The sequence below is a fragment of the Felis catus genome, chromosome C1, assembly GCF_018350175.1.
Source record: "Felis catus isolate Fca126 chromosome C1, F.catus_Fca126_mat1.0, whole genome shotgun sequence".
In the NCBI taxonomy this organism is placed as follows: Eukaryota; Metazoa; Chordata; class Mammalia; order Carnivora; family Felidae; genus Felis; species Felis catus.
In genome coordinates, this window is record NC_058375.1 from 75137934 (window position 1) to 75159779 (window position 21846).

A 21846-nucleotide genomic window follows, 5' to 3' on the forward strand; every position below is an offset into this window, starting at 1 on the left:
TGTATGTGTCTTCCTCAATTTCTTTCATGAAAATCTTGTAGTTTTCATTGCAAATATCTTTTACCCCCTTTGTTAAATTTATGCCTAAATATTTTACTGTTTTTTGATGCTGTTGTGAATGGGATGGTTTTTTATTTCAGATCTCTCATTGTTAGTGAATAGAAATACAGCTGATTTCTGTATGTTGATTTTATATCTTGCAACCTTACTGAGTTCATTGATTAGTTCTGACAGTTTTTTGGTTGACTCTTTCGCATTTTCTTTATATAAGATCACATTATCTGCAAATAACAATTTTACTTGTATCTTTCCAACTTGGATGCCTTTTTTATTTCTTGTCTGATGTTTTCTTGTTCTAATTTTGATGCTTGTTGATGTTGTTGTAGCCCTATTTCTTTATACACTAGAGACACATACTGTCTATGTCAAAGGAGTCAAGTGTCCTCCATCTTTGGAGCACATTGCTGTGTTTCATGTGTAGGTTTAAGTGATGGGGTTACATTTAGGAACTTTCTTGTACACTGGCCCACCAAAAAAATGTGTGTGTGCATGTATTTATTGATATATAGATATAGATAGATATAGATATATCTCAAATCTTTAAGTACTAGAATCACGTAGCACAGTGAGATGTACTTATTATGAAAAGCATGCAAAATTGAGACCAGCCAAAGGACCGTAAAAATGGCTTCTTACGCTCTCTCTGAAAGATAGAATCATGAAGAGGTGAAATAAGGGAGGAAGAGAGGGAGGAAGGGAGGACATACTTAGAGGCAAAATTAGTTTTAAAATTTATCTTTCTTGTGTGTGTATGCATGCCAAGTAGGTATAGTTACATTTGTATAAATTAAATACCTGCTTGGTATTTTATAGTAATATTAATAATGTAGAGTAATTTATAAAAATAGCCCTTCTCCCTTCAAATAGTCAGCATTGTGTATTTCCTGATCATGAACACGCATAAGCAGAAAACCAGAAGTCCAAAATATCAAGATTACCACCTTGGTTCCAGGCCTAATAGGGCAGTTTTTAAACTGTCAACAAAGGGATCACTATATTTTATTTGAAAATATATGAAAATTTAAATGTCTCATGCCAATGAGAACAAGGTGGATAGATCAATGATCTTAAAAAAAATCCAATCTTCAGGTGATTGTCAACATAGTTGCTAATTTCTGTTTTCTTTTTAGTTGTTTATGCAAAATCATCACACATGCAAATTTACTTGTCCTAATGTACAGATTCACATTTTAGATTCTCAGTGGAATCCAGTTCAATGTTTTGACATTTACAGCATTATGTTGACTTGTAGTATTTGCCTCCTTGTACTTTTACATTTCGATGAGCACTTTTGAGTCTTTGGTTTATTTCTTGTGAAATGTGGACATAATGCAACACAATAAAAATAATGAAAAAATGCAAATGAACCAAAACTAATATGCAAATGACATGAAAATACCTTATTGCCTTATCTAAGGCAATCTGTGCTAGTGTGCATATTTAAGAATTAACAAAAGAATTGGATTTCTATGGAAATAACCACTTTTACCTTTTATAAATTTGAAGTTATATTTAAAAAAATAATCACATTAATTATTCTCTGACCACCAAACTGCTTGTAAACCACTTGTAGACTTCTAGAGATTTCTAGCAATCTAAATAGTGTAAGAGAGAGTTGTGGCTTTATTGCTCATCTGGAATCCTGAACTCATCAAGTCTAGGGCTCTTTAGGATAAAGTAAATAAATTGCAATCCAATTTCTAAGGGACCCTTGATGCCTCCTTGGTACCCGCTCTTTCTTTACCTAACTACTCCCTTGAGTTTGTCATAGTCTAATTAGGATAGGTAGCAAATTAAGCCGTTCAGTATTGTGAGTATTGGCATATTATGAAATTAACAGAGATTCATAGTGTGGTCCTCAGCTTTGCTGGTTCAGAGATATTTATCAGCTCACAGAATGATTGGACTCTGAGTTAGAATAGAGTTAGTTAGAATACTCTGTTACTGCGTGTAACAGAGATGCAAAAGAGCAATGACTTGAATAAAGGAGAGGCTGGTGTGGCTGCATTTATCACAAGGTTATCCTTGTGACTCGGACTCCTTTTAGCTTACTGCTCCACCATTTCTAGGTGCCCTAGTCTTCGTGGTCCAAGACGGTTCACAGCACATTTGCATTATAGTCATTAGAAGGAGGGGAAAAGGAAGGGGAGCACACCCTTTTCCTTACTGGGATGACTCAAGTTGTTTACATCACTTTCACTCTTGTTCCATTTACCTAAAATTAGCTGCAAGAATGACTGACACATACATTTTAACTGGTGCACATATGTATGTGTTCTGTTTCTAAGGAGGGGAAGATATACTAGGTGCAGTATCTGTGTCTTCTCTGCATAACTACTGTACATTCTTCTGGTTTCTAGATGCTCATGTAACCCCCCAGGCTCTGTTCTAAGATCCTCCCCTTTTTTGTTGATACAATCCTCTACCCCAGGATTCGAAGTACAATTCATATGTCACTAACTCTGAAATCATATTTCCAGTCCCAACTCTTCCAGGAAACTTGAGGACATAGCCAATTGCCTGTGTGACCTTTCCACATTTACACATGGATGGCCTAGCGACAGATCAAATTTAAGATGGTTCACACAGTGTTGACTCCCCCTTCCCACCTTTGCTCTATTATCACTCCAGTTCAAGCTGTTACCATCCTGCCCATTGGCTTCTTTTTAACATCTTGTCTCCCGGCTTTCACCTTTGTCTACCTAAAGTCTGTTGCCCCTTATAGCAGACAGAGCTCTCTTTTAAACATGCAAACCCTCCAGATCCTCCAAATTGGTGTCTCAATTCTTTCATTATAAAATGTCCACCCTTTACCCTGGCTCACAAGGCACAATGTGGTCCAAACAAACTCTCAATCTTACCTAATTTAATTTTGGCCATATCACTCCCCTCATGGCAAAACGAATTCCTTTCTAGCCTGTAAACATACTAAGATCGTTTCTACCTTAAGGCCTTTTCACTAACTGTTCTCTGTTCCTGAAATGCTATTTCTCCTAATTCTTGCATAGCTATATTTTCACATTCAGGCTTCAGCTTAAATGTCACCTCTTCAGATTGATAATCACTCTAATTTATTACTCTGAAAATGCATAAATAAAAGAATCAAGCATCCATTCTGTCTTTTCTATACCATTCTATATTTCAGGGTAAACAAATAGTTGATAGGGGGAGAGTTCTTTTTTTTTTTGTATAGAAAAGTCATAGCTAATAAATGAAACAAATTTGGAATTAGAATATTGGCTTTTTGCAGCTCCTATTGAAATAATGGATCTTAGCAACAATGTATGAACTTTGATCCTAATTTGGGAAGGAAAATGATAATTTTGAGACCAAATGAGGAGCCATAAGTATGGACTGCATATCATGATAATTGGGTATGATAATTTTGTGGTTATGTGTGGGTTTTGGGGTGCATTTGTTTAAGTAAAGTCTACCCCAATGTGGGGCTTCAACTCATGACCCCAAGATCAAGAATTTCATGCTCCACCAACTGAGCCAGCCAGGCACCACAAGGTTATGTGCTTTTCTGAAATTCCCTATCAATAGATACTGAACTCTATGGATGGAATGATAAGATATCTGTCATTTGCTTTAAAACACTTTAGCAAAAAAAGAAAAAAAAGAGGCAGAGTAGATAAAACAAGCATTGGGTAATGTTACTAATTGGCAAAGCTAGGTAATGGATACATGGGAAGCAGAAGAAAGAATTTACAAATTCTGTTTTGAATATGTTTGAAAGTTTTGATAATAAAAGGTTTTTAAAAACATCTCAAAGGGTCCTTTTCCTATCAACTATTTAACTTTTTTTTTTTTAACGTTTATTTATTTTTGAGACAGAGAGAGACAGAGCATGAACGGGGGAGGGGCAGAGAGAGAGGGAGACACAGAATTGGAAGCAGGCTCCAGGCTCTGAGCCGTCAGCCCAGAGCCCGACGCGGGGCTCGAACTCACGGACCGCGAGATCGTGACCTGGCTGAAGTCGGACGCTTAACCGACTGCGCCACCCAGGCGCCCCTCCTATCAACTATTTAAAAGTAACTATAGGGGCGCCTGGGTGGTGCAGTCGGTTAAGCGTCTGACTTCGGCTCAGGTCATGATCTCATGGTCCGTGATTTCCAGCCCCCCGTCGGGCTCTGTGCTGATGGCTCAGAGACTGGAGCCTGTTTCAGATTCTGTGTCTCCCTCTCTCTCTGACCCTCCCCCTTTCATGCTCTGTCTCTCTCTGTCTCAAAAATAAATAAAAGTTAAAAAAAATTTTTTTAAAGAACTATATATTCGGTCACTATCATATTTTAGTTCTTTGCTTTGTCCTTAGAGTGATCCAATTTTTTTCTTATTTATTTATTTATGTATTTATTTATGTATTTATTTATTTATTTATCTATTTATTTATTTCTCCATCTAGAATGAGAGCACAGGCCTTGCCTTGTTCAACACTATATGCCCAGCATGCAAAATACTTCCAGATACTACTGGTTGGTGTATACTGTTTGTGGAATGAATGAGTTAAATGTGGAACTGAAAAAGGTAATTTTAGATCAACTAAAATAGAATCCTTTTACACAGCATTTAGTTGTCATATACTGCTTGCTATTAAATCATGATAATGAAAACAAAATAGGTTTGGTTTAGTGGCCTTAACTGATAGGCCATCAGTTAAGTGTCTGACTTCAGCTCAGGTAATGATCTCATGGGTCTTGGGTTCGAGCCCCGGATCTTGGGTTCGAGCCCCACATCGGGCTCTGTGCTGCAGTTCAGAGCCTGGAGCCTGCTTCAGATTCTGTGTCTCCCTCTCTCTCTGCCCCTCCCCCACTCATGTTCTGTCTCTCTCAAAAATAAATAAACATTAAAAAAAATTAAAAAGAAAGGCTGTTGAATATCTGCAATATCATATTACAAAAAGAAAAGAAAAGAAAAAAATAGATTTAAGTCTGACCTGGGAAAAATCCAAGTAAGTTAAAGGGGGGGATTGAGGGATAGTTGTCAAGCATTTCTTAGTTTGGTGAAGGTATTTGAGTTTGGTGCTATCATAAAGTGTATATTTTGGAATTATTTAATGTTGCTTTGGTTATTTAAGGTGAAAAAATGCTATTATGTTATCCCTAAAATAAGAATATCCAATCATAGCCTTTTAAAAGTTGCCATTTGTTGGGGCACCCGGGTGGCTCAGTCAGTTGAGTGTCCAACTCTTGATTTTGGCTCAGGTCATGATCTCATCTTTGTGGGATCGAGCCCTGTATCCAGCTCTGCACTGACACCGCAGAACCTGCTTAAAATTCTCTCCCTCTCCCCCTCTGCCTCTCTTCCACCCCTGCGCTACTTCTTGCTCTCTCTGCTCTCTCAAATAAATAAAAGTTGTCCTCTGAGGATGACACTCCATCTTGAAGACCTTTGAGGTGAGGCCTGCAAAAGAAACAGCAGTCTGAATCAGAGTGGGCATGACTGTTTTAAACTGGAAATTATGTCTAGTTTAGTTACCTAATAATGCCTCAGATAAAAGTAAAACAATTCATATCTATTCTGTAATCAGTTTCATAATGACCTATGCTGAGATGTCCAAGTCCAGAGTACAGAAAGAGAACAGGGTTGGAGATGTGAGGGTCACTGGATGGTAGCTGAAGTCACAGGAGTAGATGGTATCATCCAAGGTTGAGTAGGACAAAAGGCATGAATAGAATAGGAACACTCCACACAGACTTGAAAGTGGTTAGTTGCCAGAGGTAGGAAGACAATGAAAAGATTAAAGGGCTCTCGTGGAAGCCTAGGGAAAGAGTGTTTGAAAGAGGAGAAAGTGGACAATAATATCAAATATTAATCAGTTAAGGTGAGGTCTAAGATGTTTCCACCTTCTTTAGCAATACAGATATTATTGGGACCATGATGAGAATTGTTCTACTGGTTTGCCCAGGGTTGAAATTAGCTTGCAGTGTTTTACGAGGAGGATGGGAGGGAATCTTTTAAGAAGTTTGACTATAAAGGGCAAGAAATGCCAGGGATTGAGGAGATTAGGACACAGAAGTGAGTGGAATGTGTTTACATGTGGCTAGTAAGGAGCCAGTGATGAGGATTGCCAAAATGCTTATAATTCACACAGGATCCGTGCAGTTTGGGGCCTCCAGCGTTCATGATGCTCATCTTCTCTCTTAGAGATGGGACTATACCTAATGACCTAAAATGCTAATCGTCTTCCAGATTCTACTAAAGGAAAACATTAATCTTTTTCTAATCATCTCCCCCCAAATCGAACTAATCAGATCCTCATTTGTGTCCGCACCATAATCTGCAAAGATTCTTCATACTTTATTGCATTTATCTTGGTATATATCTCTTTTCTCCATATGCAACTTTTATTCAGAGTAGATGCCAAGTGCACAGCACTGTGGCTGACACAGTAGGTGTTCAATAAATACTACTATATCCTTCATTAAGTAATAACCTTCATTTTTATTTTTTTAATAATTTTTTTTTAATTTATATCCAAGTAAGTTAGCATACAGTGCAACAATGATTTCAGGAGTAAATTCCAGTGATTCATCCCCTATGTACAACACTCAGTGCTCATCCCATCAATTGTCTTCCTTAATGCCCCTTACCCATTTAGCCCATCCTCCCACCTACAATGCCCCAGAAACCCTCAGCTTTTTCTCTATATTTAAATCTCTTCTGTTTTGTCCCCATCCCTGTTTTTTTATATTATTTTTGCTTCCCTTCCCTTATGTTCATCTGTTTTGTATCTTAAATTCCTCATATGAGTAAAGTCACATGATATTTGTCTTTCTCTAATTTTGCTTAGCATAATACCTTCTAGTTCCATCCACATAGTTGCAAATGGCAAGATTTTGTTCTTTTTGATTGCCAACTAATACTCCACTTTACACACACACACACACACACACACACACACACACACACATACACATACACCACATATTCTTTATCCATTCCCCCATTGATGGACATTTGGGCTCTTTCCATACTTTGGCTATTGTTGATAGCGCTGCTATAAACATTCGGGTGCATGTGTCCCTTCATGCAGCACACCTGTATCCCTTGGGTAAATACCTAGTAGTGCAATTGCTGGGTTGTAGGGTAGGTCTATTTTTAATTTTTTGAGGAACCTCCATGCTGTTTTCCACAGTGGCCATACCAGTTTGCATTCCCACCGGCAGTGCAAAAGAGATCCTCTTTCTCCACATCCTCACCAACATCTGTTGTTGCCTGAGTTGTCAATCAATGTTAGCCATTCTGACAGGTGTGAGGTGGTATCTCACTGTGGTTTTCATTTGTATTTCCCTGATAATGGGTGATGTTGAGCATTTCTTTTCATGTGTCGGTTGGCCATCTGGGTGTCTTCTTTGGAGAAGTGTCTTTTCATGTCCTTTGCCCATTTCTTCACTGGATTATGTGTTTTTTGGGTGTTGAGTTTGATAAGTTCTTTATAGATTTTGGATACTAATCCTTTATCTGATATGTCATTTGCAAATTTCTTCTTCCATTCCGTCAGTTTCCTTGTAGTTTTGCTGATTGTTTCCTTTGCTGGGCAGAAGCTTTTTATTTTGATGAGGTCCCAGTAGTTCATTTTTGCTTTTGTTTCCCTTGCCTCCAGAGACGTGTTGAGTAAGAAGTTGCTGCAGCCAAGATCAAAGAGGTTTTTACCTGCTTTCTCCTCGAGGATTTTGATGGCTTCATGTCCTACATTTAGGTCTTTCATCCATTTTGAGTTTATTTTTGTGCATGGTGTAAGAAAGTGGTCCAGGTTCAATTTTCTGCATGTTGCTGTCCAGTTTTCCGAGCACCATTGGCTGAAGAGACTTTTTTCCATTGGATATTCTTTCCTGCCTTGTCAAAGATGAGTTGGCCATACGTTTGTGGGTCCATTTCTGGGTTCTCTATTCTGTTCCATTGATTTGAGTGTCTGGTTTTGTGCTAGTACCATACTGTCTTGATGACTGCAGCTTTGCAATACATCTTGAAGTCTGAATAACCTTCATTTTTTTTTAATTTTCTTTTAACGTTTATTTATTTTTGAGACAGAGAGAGACAGAGCATGAACGGGGGAGGGTCACAGAGAGAGGGAGACACAGAATCTGAAACAGGCTCCAGGCTCTGAGCTGTCAGCACAGAGCCCGACGTGGAGCTCGAACCCACGGACCGTGAGATCATGACCTGAGCCGAAGTCGGATGCTTAACCGACCGAGCCTCCCAGGCGCCCCATAACCTTCATTTTTAAAATGAAGCACCTGTGTGATCATACTGGATCTTCATAGCAACCCTGTGAAAAAGCACTATCAGTATTCTCATATTTGAAATAAGGAACCAGAGGCTTAAGAGAGTTAAATAACGTGTGCAAAGCACGCAGTAGGTTGGGAAAGCAAGGACTCAGACCTCATCTGCTAGCAAGATTCATGCTCTTATTCCCACCATACTCAATGAGTAAGTTAACAAATGCATGAATGGATGGGGAGAAAGAAATCCAAAAGGAAAAAATTCCCACAAATGAACCTCTACACCCATTGCAAACATAACACATACTTAGAGAAACTGATTGTTCAATAAATACTTTTTGGGGAAAAAAAAGGGAACGATTATAAAGCTGAAAGTAAGCGTAAACTTCCAGTCTGTCAAACACGGAGCTCACTTATTATCCCTTTGTACAAAACAAAAAGGATTAACATTCATCTTCTCTTTGTTCATCTGTGAACACACTGGTCCAAGAACTTATTGGTACTTTAAAAAGACCAATTCTTCATGGAAAAAGAAAATGGCTTTTGCTTTAAAATGACTGCCTGCAGTGACCGCACAAACCCATTTGTCCACTCCTACTCTAGACATAAAGAGACACCGAGAGCCTGCTCTATGTGCTGGGCCTAACTGCCACACAACCTATGAAAAGAAAAGGTTACGTCCCCAAGACCACCATATGCTGGTATCACGTTGAAGCCATCTCATGTCTGACATAATCTGAAATTGTTTCTGGGAATGTTAGGACCTCAAATTTCCTCCAGTCATTGATTTATGATTTTATATCACTGTTCAATCCCAAGATCCAGAAAATTTAGAGTTAGAACTTTGGATTTGAAATAACTCATTGGAATCATCTAGTTGGGGAACCATAGAGAGTAATGAATCACAGTGTATGTCCTGGGCAAGTTACTCTCTGTACCTCAGTGTTTCTCATCTGTAAAATGGAATTAGCGATAGTCCCTGTTCAGTAAGCTTCTCTGGAACTTCCATGACCATAACATTCTTGAACAGCCTTGCCCCCACGACTTCTACTACTCACAGAAAACAGAACTCCCTTCCAGAAAGGATTTAACTCCAGCTATTAAATGGCTAAGAGAATCATTGGGAGGACCAAGGAAGCCGATGCCAGACTGAACTAGGACTAACAGCCACAGCCCCGGTGCAAGGCCAAGAACGAGTTGCTGCTCATGCCACAATCTAGCAGTTGTTGGAGAATCTGGCGGCTGCTTTTGCTACACAATATATACTAACAAAATGGATGCCGCATGTCTTCCCCCACTTGACTCCTTTTGGAATTCAAGTATCATGTGGGTGCATCTGATTGGTCAGAACTTAATTTATATCTAAAATCTTAGCTTCAAATAAATCTGGGATTTGGGGATTTTTTAATTTTTTTACTTCTAGCCTTCCGTTCAAGAAAGCATTCTAGAAGGAGGTTGAATGTTGGACAAGCCCACCAACACTAGTTGCCATAAAGTACTAGTGATTACTACTATCTTGTTCAGCTCCAACTTACAAATGAGAAATTTGGCTCCAAGAGATTTAGTGAGGTTCTTCCCCTGGTTTGATGTCTATTCCTCTAACATGCTGCTTCTCCATTGACCTACAAACCCTTCATCTGGTCTATAAATTTTCATTCTATTTCTCTTCAGGATGTTACCTGAAATACTTTCTCAGTGATTAAATTTACATGTTTTTTTAATGTTTATTTTATTTGTTTTTGAGAGAGAGAGAGAAGAAGATAGAATCCTAAGCAGGCTCCACACCGTCAGCACAGAGCCCAACACGGGGCTTGAACCCACAAACCATAAGATCATGACCTCAGCTGAAACCAAGAATCAGACACTCGACCGACTGAGTCAATCAGGTGCCTCTAAATTTATATATTTTAATAATTATACTATATTCCACAGATTGATTTAGACTTGCTTAAATCATTCTAAAAGTTGCCTTTATTTCCCCCTGGTCCCCTGCCGCAAGTTTTGTTGTTTTGTTTTGTTTTCAGAATTCTAAACTGTTTCTTCAGTCTTAAGCTAAAGGCAATCAAAAGAAAAGAATCGAATCCACTTTTATTTCAGATCAGACAAAGTACAAGGTGGGCTTTTACCAAACCAGCTCATTTTTTCTTCTGAAATATTTTCAGAGCCATATTTATAGTAAGAGTTTGAACTTTCTCTCTCTTTTTGTTTGTTTGTTTATATAATCTCTACACCCAACATGGGGCTCTAACTCATGACACTCAGATCAAGAGTCACATGCTCTTCTGACTGAGTCAGCCAGGCTTCCCTGAAGTTTCTCTTTTTAACTAAAGTCTACTTCCTCTATTCGAGAAACTTACATTGAATGGGAGAAGAAATCTAAACAGTTTGGTGTTTTACCATTTGATCTAAAAATAAATAAAATTTTAGTCATAATTTATAATCCCCCCAAAACAAATCAGCTCTTTTGGTTACATTCAGCCAATTTTTTTCTTTTTTTTTTTATTGAGGTATAATTGACATATAATATTATATTGGTTTCAGGTGTACAATGTAATGATTCAACATTGTATATATTGCAAAATGATTGCCACAATAAGTCTGATTAACATCTGTCACCATACTTAGTTACAAAAAGTTTTTTCTTGTGATAAGAACTTTTAAGACATACCTGTCTTAGCAACTTTCAAATATGCAATTCAGGGGGTGCCTGGGTAGCTCAGTTGGTTGAGTGTCTGACTTCAGCTCAGGTCATGATCTCATGGTTCGTGAGTTCAAGCCCCGCATCTCGCTCTGTGCTGACAGCTCAGAGCCTGCAGCCTGCTTAGATTCTTTGTCTCCCTCTCTGCCCCTCCCCTGCTCATGCTGTCTCCCTCTCTCTCAAAAAAAAAATGAATAAATATTTTAAAAAATTTAAAAAATATATGCAATTCAGGATTGACTATAGTCACCATGCTGTACATTATATCCCCATGACTTACTTATTTTATAACTGCAAGTCTGTACCTTTTGACCACCTTCACCTATTTCACCCACCCCTCACGCACACCACTGCAACCCCCAGCTGTCCTATCTATGAGCTTGGTGTTTTGTTTTTTTTCCCCAAATTTCTCATAAAATTGAGATTTGTCTTTCTCTGACTTATTTCACTTAGCATAATGCTCTCAAGGTCCATCCATGTTATCACAAATGGCAAGATTTCCTTCTTTTTATGGCTGAATATTCCTCTCTCTCTGTGTGTGTGTGTGTGTGTGTGTGTGTGTGTGTGATTGTATGTATTTTTTTCTTTATCCATTCATCCATCGATGGACACTTCAGTTGTTTCCATAGATTGGCTATCGTAAATAGTGCTGAAAGGAACATCGGGTGCAGGTATCTTTTCAAGTTAGTGTTTTTGTTTTCTTTAGATAAATATTCAGAAATGGAATTGCTGTATCATACGGTAGTCCTATTTTTAATTTTTTGAGGAACCCCTATACTGTTTTCAATAGTGGCTGCACCGACTCTGCATGAAGGTTCTCTTTTCTCCACATCCTCGCCAATGCTGGTTATTTCTTGTCCTTTTCCACAGTCACCATTCAGACAGGTATGAGGTCGCTCATTGTGGTTTCAATTTGCATTTCCCTGCCGATGAGTGATACTGAGCATCTTTTCATGTGTCTGGTGGCCATCTGTTTATCTTCTTTAGAAAAATGTCTATTCAGTTCCTCTGTCCATTTATTTATTTATGTATTTATTATCTTTTAAAATGTTTTTATTTTTATTTTTGAGAGAGAGACAGCACGAACAGGGGAGGGGCAGAGAGAGAGGGAGACACAGAATCTGAAGCAGGCTCCAGGCTCCGAGCTGTCAGCACAGAGCCTGATGCCGGGCTCGTACCCACAAACCGTGAGATCATGACCTGAGCCGAAGTTGGATGCTTAACCGACTGAGCCACGTAGGCACCCCTGTTCTTCTGTCTTAAGATTGCTTAAGTTATTCAGAGTCTTTTGTGGTTCCTACAAATTTTAGGAGTGTTTGTTCTATTTCCATGAACAGCTGATTTCAAAGGGAGACTTGAGATTCAAAGAACTCTCCTCAAAGTCAAGTTTTATGCTATCAAAAGAATAAAAAAAGTAACTGCTACTTTGTCCAAAGGAACTTGGGCTCCAACATAACACAGGTGTCCCTCTGGCACCCCACAAGCATCATCTCTTCTCTAAGTTTATTCCCTCCTAATCTAGAGAACTTCCACACTCATGCTGTCCTTTGAGACTAGGGAGTATTTTCAAAATCAGCCCATGGTGGAGGCAAGAGGACCGGGACAAGCCATCATTTTGCTGCCTGCTAGTAGTGTGGCCTTGGACATGTTTCACCTCGCTAGTGACATGTGAACATTTCACCCCAGTGTCCTCATCTGTTAAATGGGGGACTTATAGTTATTCATTTGTAACCTTCCATTTCAAACATAGTCTTCAGTATGACTTTAACACATAAGATGACCAGAGCAGAAGCGGAGTGGGGGCCTAGTTCATGCACAACAGGGGCCTGGACCCTAACCCAGACACCACAGTTTAGCTGTGACCTTAAGTTTGTCATTACTGTCTTCTATCTGCATATTGGACATGGTGGGTATTCAGTAACTTATTTTATTGTATTTTATTTTGTTTTTATTTTTATTATTTAGTAACTTTATTATTTGAGAGAGAGCGAACAGGGGAGGGGCAGAAAGATAGAGAATCTTAGGCTCTGCGCTGTCAGTGCAGGGACATCAAACCATGCAGGCCTGGGGCTTCTCTGGAAGACCTCAGAAGCGGCTCCAGGGTGTAACGATCACCCTCATGTTAACAAATTAGGACAGTGAGAGAAGCTGATGGCATAGCAGGTGAGATTTCTTTGCCACCGCAGTGTGGGAGGGGTTGACGTTCTGGGCCCCTCATTTGGTTTTCTGGTGTCTCATAGCCATAGAGCTAGAAGGAACCAACAGAGGGAGTAAGAACATGCCAGAGAAATCTCTGACAGAGCAACCAGATCTCTGCTTAAACACCTGCAGTGAAGTAGTCAACATGACTGACATGTCTTCATCTGAGAGCTTCAGGTGAGTTCTCCCTCCTAGACCTGCTTTTGGAACAATGTAGAACAAGCTAGGCCTTCCAATATCTCTAAAGGCACTGGGCCCAGTTCTTTTGTGGTTTTGTCACCTGTGTCAGTTTGAAACAAGTTACCTCTTGGCAGAATCTTAAATTCAACAAAATGCCACTTCTCTCTGTTTTCTTCCCCTTAAGTATCTTGCCTTCCAGTCATCTTCCTTCTTTCTCAGATGTCTGAAAACATTGATCATTTCCAACAGTGGCTGTGCCAGCCACAGGCTGTTGCAGATCACAGACCGTGCTTGAGAATTGTTCTGATAATGTGCAGAGGAAAAGAAAAGTGCTGTGGTCACTTTTTCCCTCTTCTTCTCTCTCTTTTTAATGTTTATTTATTTTTGAGAGAGAGAAACAGAGCACAAATGGGGGAGGGGCAGAGAGCGAGCAGGACACAGAATCCGAAGCAGGCTCCAGGCTCTGAGCTCTCAGCACCAAGCCCGACGTGGGGCTCGAACCCACAAACTGTGAGATCGTGACCTGAGCCGAAGTCGGATGCTCAACCTACTGAGTCACCCAGGTGAGCCCGCCTCCTTTCCTCTTTCCTTAAGCAAGAGTTGCAGTCTCCCGGGATGGCGGTTAAAAGTCCCCTTGACTAGAGAAATGCCAGTGAAGGTTATGAATGGAGGTTTATGCTTGTGCCAGACGCTGGGCCTCTGTGGCCTAGAGATCAGCAGAATGGTACTTTTGTAGTGACACCTTGAAGTCTTGAGATCCTGATGAAACGAGTGTGTATGTGGAAATATCCAGGAGGGGGAGAGTGAGGGAGGTGTTTAGGGGACTGGGGAATCTGTCAGTAGTTCCACAATTGGCAGATGAGATTAAAACTCCAGCAACAGGAAAAGTCAGGGCCACTGACAATTGGAAATATTGGCATGGGGCATAGAGAGGCCTCCTGGCTGGATTAGGACCAGATGGGTAATAGGCTGACCCCCTCAGCTGTTCATCTTGATAATTAAAGTAAATCTTGCACCTGTGATATTAAATTAGCTCAGAAACCAAAGACAACCATGGGTAAAGTACGTTTGTTGGTTTGAACACAAAGGCTTACTATCAAGAGGCATCTAGTTTAAGAAGCATTTAGTTTGGAGAAAGAGCTAGAGTGATCTCTAGCTATTAACTCCTTGCCACCTGAGCTGATTCAAAAATAATTCAGAAACCCACTCTGAAGAGCTTTCCCCAAAAAGCCAGATACGAGTATTGCATTGAATAATTTTGTTAATTTCATAACTGAACCGAATTGTATTTGAAAGTTGTGAAATAAAACCCAATAGTATAGTTTAATAGAAACCAGCACTAGATTGAGTGATCAAGGGACCTGAGTCTGTCCTCTTTCCTAATAGTAAACTTGGACACATCTTTTGATTTCTCCAGTCTTCTCTAATCTACAAAATGACATTGGACCAGAGTGCTCAGATTCCATGAAACTTTTTTTTTTAATGTTCATTTGAGAGAGAAAAAGAGAGCATGGGGAGGGGCAGAGAGAGAGAGAATCCCAAGCAAGGCTCTGCCCTGACAGTGCAGAAACAAGGCCCAATCCCATGAAGCATGACCTGAGCCAAAATCAGTCTGACGCTTGACCGACTGAGCCACCCAGGCGCCCCAGATTCCATGAAACTTAAACCCTCGAACTTGTAGTCATAGTAGAGACTGTCAAAGTGGACTGTAGTGAGTCCTTGTTTTAAATACTGGGAATGGAATGGACCACCTTAACCAAGGTTTCAACTGTTTAAAGATGACAGCATTAACAAGATGGACCCACTTTGTCTTCACAGAAATTGCCTTGCATGGGGAATATCCATAACTGGCCAAAATGTAGCCCACACAGAAGCTGGCTTCAACTTCTTGGTGTGATCAGCTCTCAACAAGGTGGGTTTTGTGCTGTGTACGGGGAGTTTTTCACACCTCATGAGGGAAGTCAAAACCATGCACAATCCCTGGTTTAGAAAATGGGTCAGACTCCTTTTGCTGGTTAGAAAGACCTGGCCATGATTTTTTTGAATTTCTAAGTATTACTAATTTTGCTGTACTAAGCAATCAAGTAAGTTACAACTGAACACCCCACATCTCGAGTGGATTTTAAACCTCTATTTATAACAGCCTTGAAGCAGATGGACAGATAAGGAGTAAGTCCCATTGAACTAGAGAGAATGCTAGAGGGGCCAGAAGCCAAAATGTGGCATTGCTGTGGATTGCCCCCCTTCCCTAAGTGAAAATGTTCTAGCGGTCAGATGAAATGACTCCTCAACAGAGACATTCACAATGCATCACTTCCAAACACAGCTGTCCCTATCAAGGACACACATGCTCTGAGGCCTGGGGTACGAGGACAGAACAAGTGACCCTGCTACTTTAGCTCTTGATGAGGTACCTCTTTCAATATCTGCAATTGAGTTAAATTGATCAAACCATCTGGGTGGCGTAGAGAGAGGTTTTAAAACTAGTATTTTCAGAGGTTATCTACCAGAATATAAATTACATCCCCCAAATATACCTTCTGCCCCCAGATTATAATCTTTAAAATCAGTTCTACTGATCTAAGCTCTTTCAATGTGTAGAACACAAAAAATAGACCAAAATGTTGACACAGCGGACTGGTAGGGGCTAGGTTTTTTAATCCCCTTTATGCTTATCTCCATTTTTCTAGTTATCAGATACATTTTTGTAGCCAGTAAAATGAAAATACTAATCATATTAGTATACCTGAACTGCCAACTATGTTTTAAAAATAAAACACAGCACAACAGCAGGAAAGAAAAAAATACCAAAATACTGGTGCCCACTCCTAAGTGGCTTCTGGGTGCTATCGTTACACATTTTCCAAATGTTCCAACTTATGATAATAGCAAAAATGACTATTTTAAGATCTAGTTAACTGGTTGCAGCTTGCAGTGAAAAGTCTTCAGTGGATGGGAAGTTTTGTGGTCGCTAGAAACTGGGGAGAACAGAGGGGAGGACCCCTGCTCTCAGTCTGTACTTGGAAAAATGGAGAGGTGCGGTGCTGGGGACCAAAGATGGGGGTGCCGAGGGAGACACTGACTGACCTAAGATTTCTTGTCCTGAGTGGGATGAGTTCTGCCTGGAGTCCTCACGAGCCTTGCGATCCTGTATTTGGTGAGTGTTCTTGCGTTTACTTCTCTGGTGTTCTCCCCCGGCTTTGAGTAGTGCCGTTTGCGTGTCACAGATTTTGTGCAAGGGAGAAACAGCATTTGTCTTCCTGGCCCAGCAGTCATCCCCATTCTGTGGCCAACAGAAACGAGAGAAGGTCTGATCCTCTAGAGGCGCAAGCCCCTTTTTGGACTAGAGTCTGAATCCCCCTACTAGGCTGCAACAGGAGACGTACTTCTAACCCAGTGCTAAGCTCGTTACGTGTCAGAACCTTACACCTGCTCTGAGGCAGTGCCGTCTACAGTGGTGTGTGTCTAGCATGGATTCAAGTCCCCTTGTAAACTTGTTGGTAAAAGGGCAACATTTTATTGGTCTTTGCTTACAATGAACACCTTCACATCCCAATCACCTACAGGGAGCGTGCTTACTAGAAAAATTACCAGACATTCCGAGGCCCAATAACCTCCATTTTAAATATTCTTTATATCAGTAAGTAAGAATAGTTACGAAATGGTAACATCCAAAAATTGATGTTGGTAGGCCAACAGATTTCATCTTCTCTGCTCCATAAGCTCACTGAGGAAAAACACAGGAATGTTTTTATATCTCTCAAGCCAGTGCCTTTCAAGGTCCAGTTCACTTCTTACTGTTCTATATGTACAGTTAATAATTCACACAGGCCCCCCGATGTTCTTGATGTCAAAAGTGGTTCCCCAAACCTGACTTTGTTATACAAAAAAACACCTAAATCTATAAATGGAAAAAAACAAAACAAGAACCTCTATCAGCTTTATTAGCTGCAATGATATGCATTATTTGTAATTATAAATTACATGTAACATGTAATTATAACAAAAACTTTAGTTTTGAAAAACGTTTTATTCAAGAATTACATAATTTCAAATATCTTCCAAAATACAGTTTCCTAGGTTGCTACAAAAGAAAGCAAATTCAATAAGAAATTTAAATCATTAAATATGTTTCACTAGTATATACATACAGAATGCCAAGCAATTAATATTTAGCCCTGGAATGCGTACCATGTCTTTTGTTTTTCCTTATTAAAGAAAGGCTCAATCCAGCACTTGGTATAGGCTATGTACAACAGGCCGAGTTCAGTGTTCACAGGAGTTTGACATTAGCTGCCTCGATTTACAGCTGTGGTAGTTTGTCCACAGGGGTGTCAAATTTGAAGTCTGTAGGAAACAGATCTGGAGCTCGAGGATAGATGAGCCTGTAGGACTGTCTGATTGTAACATCAGCGACACCAGCAATATCTCCAATTTCTAAAAGACGGAAATCAACATATTAAGGATAACTTCCATCCTATCTCCCTTCCACTACCTGCACTCCAGTTTGTGAGATATGGTAATATAAAAGCCACAGTGAGAAAACGAGAAATGTTGATTTTTAAAACCTGACGATGGAAGTCCATACGAAGAGGCAGAATGGAGGGCTACAGTTAGTAACAATAATGAGGTAGGAGCCCTTATTACCTCAAAGGGCTGTCATAGTAGTAGGAAAAGATTCACTAGATGTAAAACATTGGAACAATGCCCAGGGCACAGCACCATGAGTGGTAACTATTATACTAGCCATAGGATCTAGTATCTAGAAAGACAGGAAGTCTGTCTGAGGATCCCGGGAGTAACCCATGAATACATTCTTATGAAGAAACTCACTTCATCATTGCTATTTTTGAAAGTTCCTCTTCTAATTAACTTCTAGTTAATTCTGTTAAGAGGTTCTCTGGTTAAAAGGCTCAAGCTAAAAGGGAATCGTACTAGAAATGGTTCCACAACCTCTTCTGTCTACTTCGTACCTCAGAGAGTACACAGCTACTTGATACAGCTGTACGTTCTAGCACAATGGGAAGCTTCCACTCTTGCAAACACAGAACACTGAGCACAGGGAGCTCACGAGTATTTCTAGTGTACAGTAGATCCACGTTTACCCTTCAAAGTCATTGTCATCTTTCTTCCTTTTTATTAAAAAGTCCCAGAGGACTGCCACTTGACAAGTATTGGGTTATAAATACTTAAACAAAATGGAGTTTTAAAAGACAGGCTTTAAAACAAACTCATTTTACCGTAACCTTTCCACAGTTCAAATCATAAGGTTTTACGAGTTTTCAGTGTGGATGCCTGCCATCACTGTGCAACGAGCTAATTTTAAGTTTCTTATCCTCTAGACACAGATACCAGTGAACGCCAACCGGCCGCTGGGAAGGGGAGAAAGGGGCCTTAAAAACAAAGAACTTCATGTAAAACACAAGCAGCACAAAGTGCCAAGATCAATACTTCTGTGTTGATTAGAACAAACTTTACAAGTAGGAATAAAGGTAAGGACAATCTGCTTTGCTTCAACTTCTCAATTTTACCAGAAGACTCAAAATTTCCTTAAAAAATATGACTGGAGGCCAAAGGGAACGGATAACCAATGGTTGGCTTCCTTCTAATCATTCTTCTATGTGATGTATTACTTTAATATAGAAACATACGGCCTAAGCTGAGGCGAAAGGCTGTTCTGAGTAGGGTAGTACAGTCATTGCAGCAAGGAATTTCGCTACCTTTTCAATTTTGAACTGACTGCTCCTTCTTCTTTATGCATCTTTTTGAGGATCAGAGAAGTAATTGATGAGTACATGCTTGTAAAGAAATTCACTTAGGACTTCTGTTTGAAAGTTCCCCTATGACAGTAAACTCAAAACTGGCTTTAGAAGGCTGAACTACTTCTATCAGGATCTTCATTAAGAAAGTGAGTAACATAGGAAAAAGAGAAAGAGAAGAGGCTTCGAGGAATGTTACAGCTGCCCATCAGCACAAATTTCCCATGTGCCGAGCTGTGCGGGCCACGCCGGACAGCAGGAAACAGGCATGGCCCCCACCTCTCAAGATATAAAAAATTTTGGTTAAGTTTTAAGGGGAAAAAAGAACTATTCAAAATAATGTTCAGGTGGGACAAAAACAACTTCTAGAAATGAAAAATGGACAAACTCAATACTTAAAGTGAATGGGAACAAAGCATGTCATACACAGAGTATGTATGTGTATCCACAAATATTTTTGTTTATGAGCCACTTAAGAAAATCTAGTATTTTGCTTGTCAGTTTTGACTCTAAGAAACTACCTCTTAAATGTGGGTTTGGGATATTTACCTGCTTTGTACCTAAAATGGAAATACAATGACACACTAAAACTTCAGTTTCATCACTGCCCTTCCTGAGAAAGAATCCTACCTTTTTGGGTCCTCTTCTCAGCGGAGGCCTGTGAGGCCATGTAAATGGCTGCCGCCGCCACAGATATCGGGCTCCTTCCAGGAACCAAGTCCAATTCCACAGCTTTACGGGCTATGTGTGTAGCTGCCATCTGTACTTGTTTAGGAAGACAAAGGTTGGAACAAAACCTGGACATGAAGTCCCCGGTTGTAATCAAATCCACACTGGTTTCTAGAGCTTTCAAAATAAGTTTAAAGCATCGACCGATTTCTTTCTTAGAAATTCGTGACACGGCACATATTTCTGAAAAAAAAAAAATTTAAATCCACATAAGTCATATGGTTCACTAAAAAATCATTTCTGATTATAAAATATATTCTATTTGCAAAAATGCAATTATGCTTTAAATGGCCTGATTAAAAAATGGGCAGGGGATCTGAATAGATACTTTTCCAAAGACAACATGTGGATGGCCAACAGGCATGTGAAAAGATGCTCGACATCACTAATCATAGGAAAATGGAAATCAAAACCACAACGAGATATCAGCACTCGCTGGTCAGAATGGCTATTTTCAAAAAGACAAGAAATAGCAAGTCTTAGGGAAGAAGATGTGGGGGAAAGGAAATCCTCACGCACTGTTGGTGGGAATGTAAATTGGTGCCACTATGGAGCCCCTCAAAACACTAAGAACAGAAAAACCGTATGATCTAGCTATTCCACTTCTGGGTATTCATACAAAGAATACTAAGACACTGATTCAAAAAGATACATGCACCCCTATGTTCAATGCAACATTATTTACAAAAGGCAAGAAATGGAAACTATCCAAATGTCCATCAGTGGAGAGATGGATGAAGAGGTGCTATATAAACACGATGGATACTACTCAGCCATAAAAAAAGAATGAAATCTTGTCATTTGCAACAACATGGATGGATCTAGGGGGTATTATGCTAAGTGAAATGAGCCCGAGAAAGACAAATGATTTCCCTTGTAAGTGGAATCCAAAAAAACCAAAACAAACAGACAAATGAAACAAAAACTCATGGATACAGACAGCACACTGGCGATTACCAGAGGAGAAAGGACTTGGGGAGTAGACAAAACAAGTGAAGAGAGGCAACTGTCTGATGATGGATGGTAACTAGACTTTTAGCGATTACTTCATAGTGATTACAGACGTCAAATTACAGCTGACCCCTGAACAACTCGGGTTAGGGGGTGCCAACCCCCAGCACAGTCACAGCTCCACAGAGAACTCTTTATTCCCCCAAAACTTAACTACCAATAGTGTATTATCGACAGGAAGCCTTATCGATAACAGTCAACATTGATTTCGTGTACGTATTCTAGACTGTTTTTATAATAAAGTAAGCTAAAGAAAATATTAAGGATATTATAAGAGCAACTACAGTACTATATAAAAAAAAAATCAGTGTATAAGTGGATGCACACAGTTCAAATTCGTGTTGTTCAAGGGTCAAATGTATACTATCCACCCAAAACTCATATACAGTATAGATGGTGTATATATATACACATGCACATACCATTTTTACTTTAGCTGTAAAGTCTTTCAAACAAGTTAAATGTAGGTTCTTAATATCTCAAAATATTAACTTCTCTGAAATTTCAATTCAAACAAGTTAAGTTTCTTTTACTAATCCAAACTTTGTTGATATTTATGTATTAATCTGTTATAAGAAGTATGTCTATCACGGAAATAAAAAAAAAAAAAACCTCAAAGCTAAAGAGTACTTCTCAAGCTACCCAATGTCACATGTACATGCAACCCCTGGGATTATAGGCATAATAACATGAGATCAAATATTCGACCCTGTTATTCTAAATACTAAACTACCAAACACTTTCAGACCAAAAGCCTTCGTTTTAGTTGTAATAACAAAAACGATGATGATGATAAAAGCCACTGCCGCATCGTAAAGTACTCACTGATGAATGAAAGGTAATGAAAATCTTAAGCTAAAACGAACTCTGGAGGGCAAGTCAGTGTGAGCGTCACAGCCAACAGGCTGTCATGTATTCGTGACTGCAAACTGGACAAAAATACAAGTTCCCCCAAAGCCTCCAGCTTAAGTGTAAAAGTGCAAAT

At 39.6% G+C, this 21846-nt stretch overlaps 1 protein-coding gene across 1 annotated transcript in view; it reads right to left on the reverse strand.

Moving 5' to 3' along the window:
• Nucleotides 1–17372: 17372 nt before the first annotated feature.
• GTF2B (general transcription factor IIB) overlaps nucleotides 17373–21846 on the reverse strand; it is a 49308-nt gene continuing 44834 nt past the window's right edge. Inside the window, exons 8-9 of the mRNA XM_019837386.2 lie at nucleotides 19752–20033; nucleotides 17373–17799 (exon numbers count right to left, since the gene is read on the reverse strand). Of these exons, the coding sequence (XP_019692945.1) occupies nucleotides 17666–17799; nucleotides 19752–20033 (416 nt within the window). The 3' untranslated portion in view covers nucleotides 17373–17665. The remainder of the gene's footprint in view (nucleotides 17800–19751; nucleotides 20034–21846) is intronic.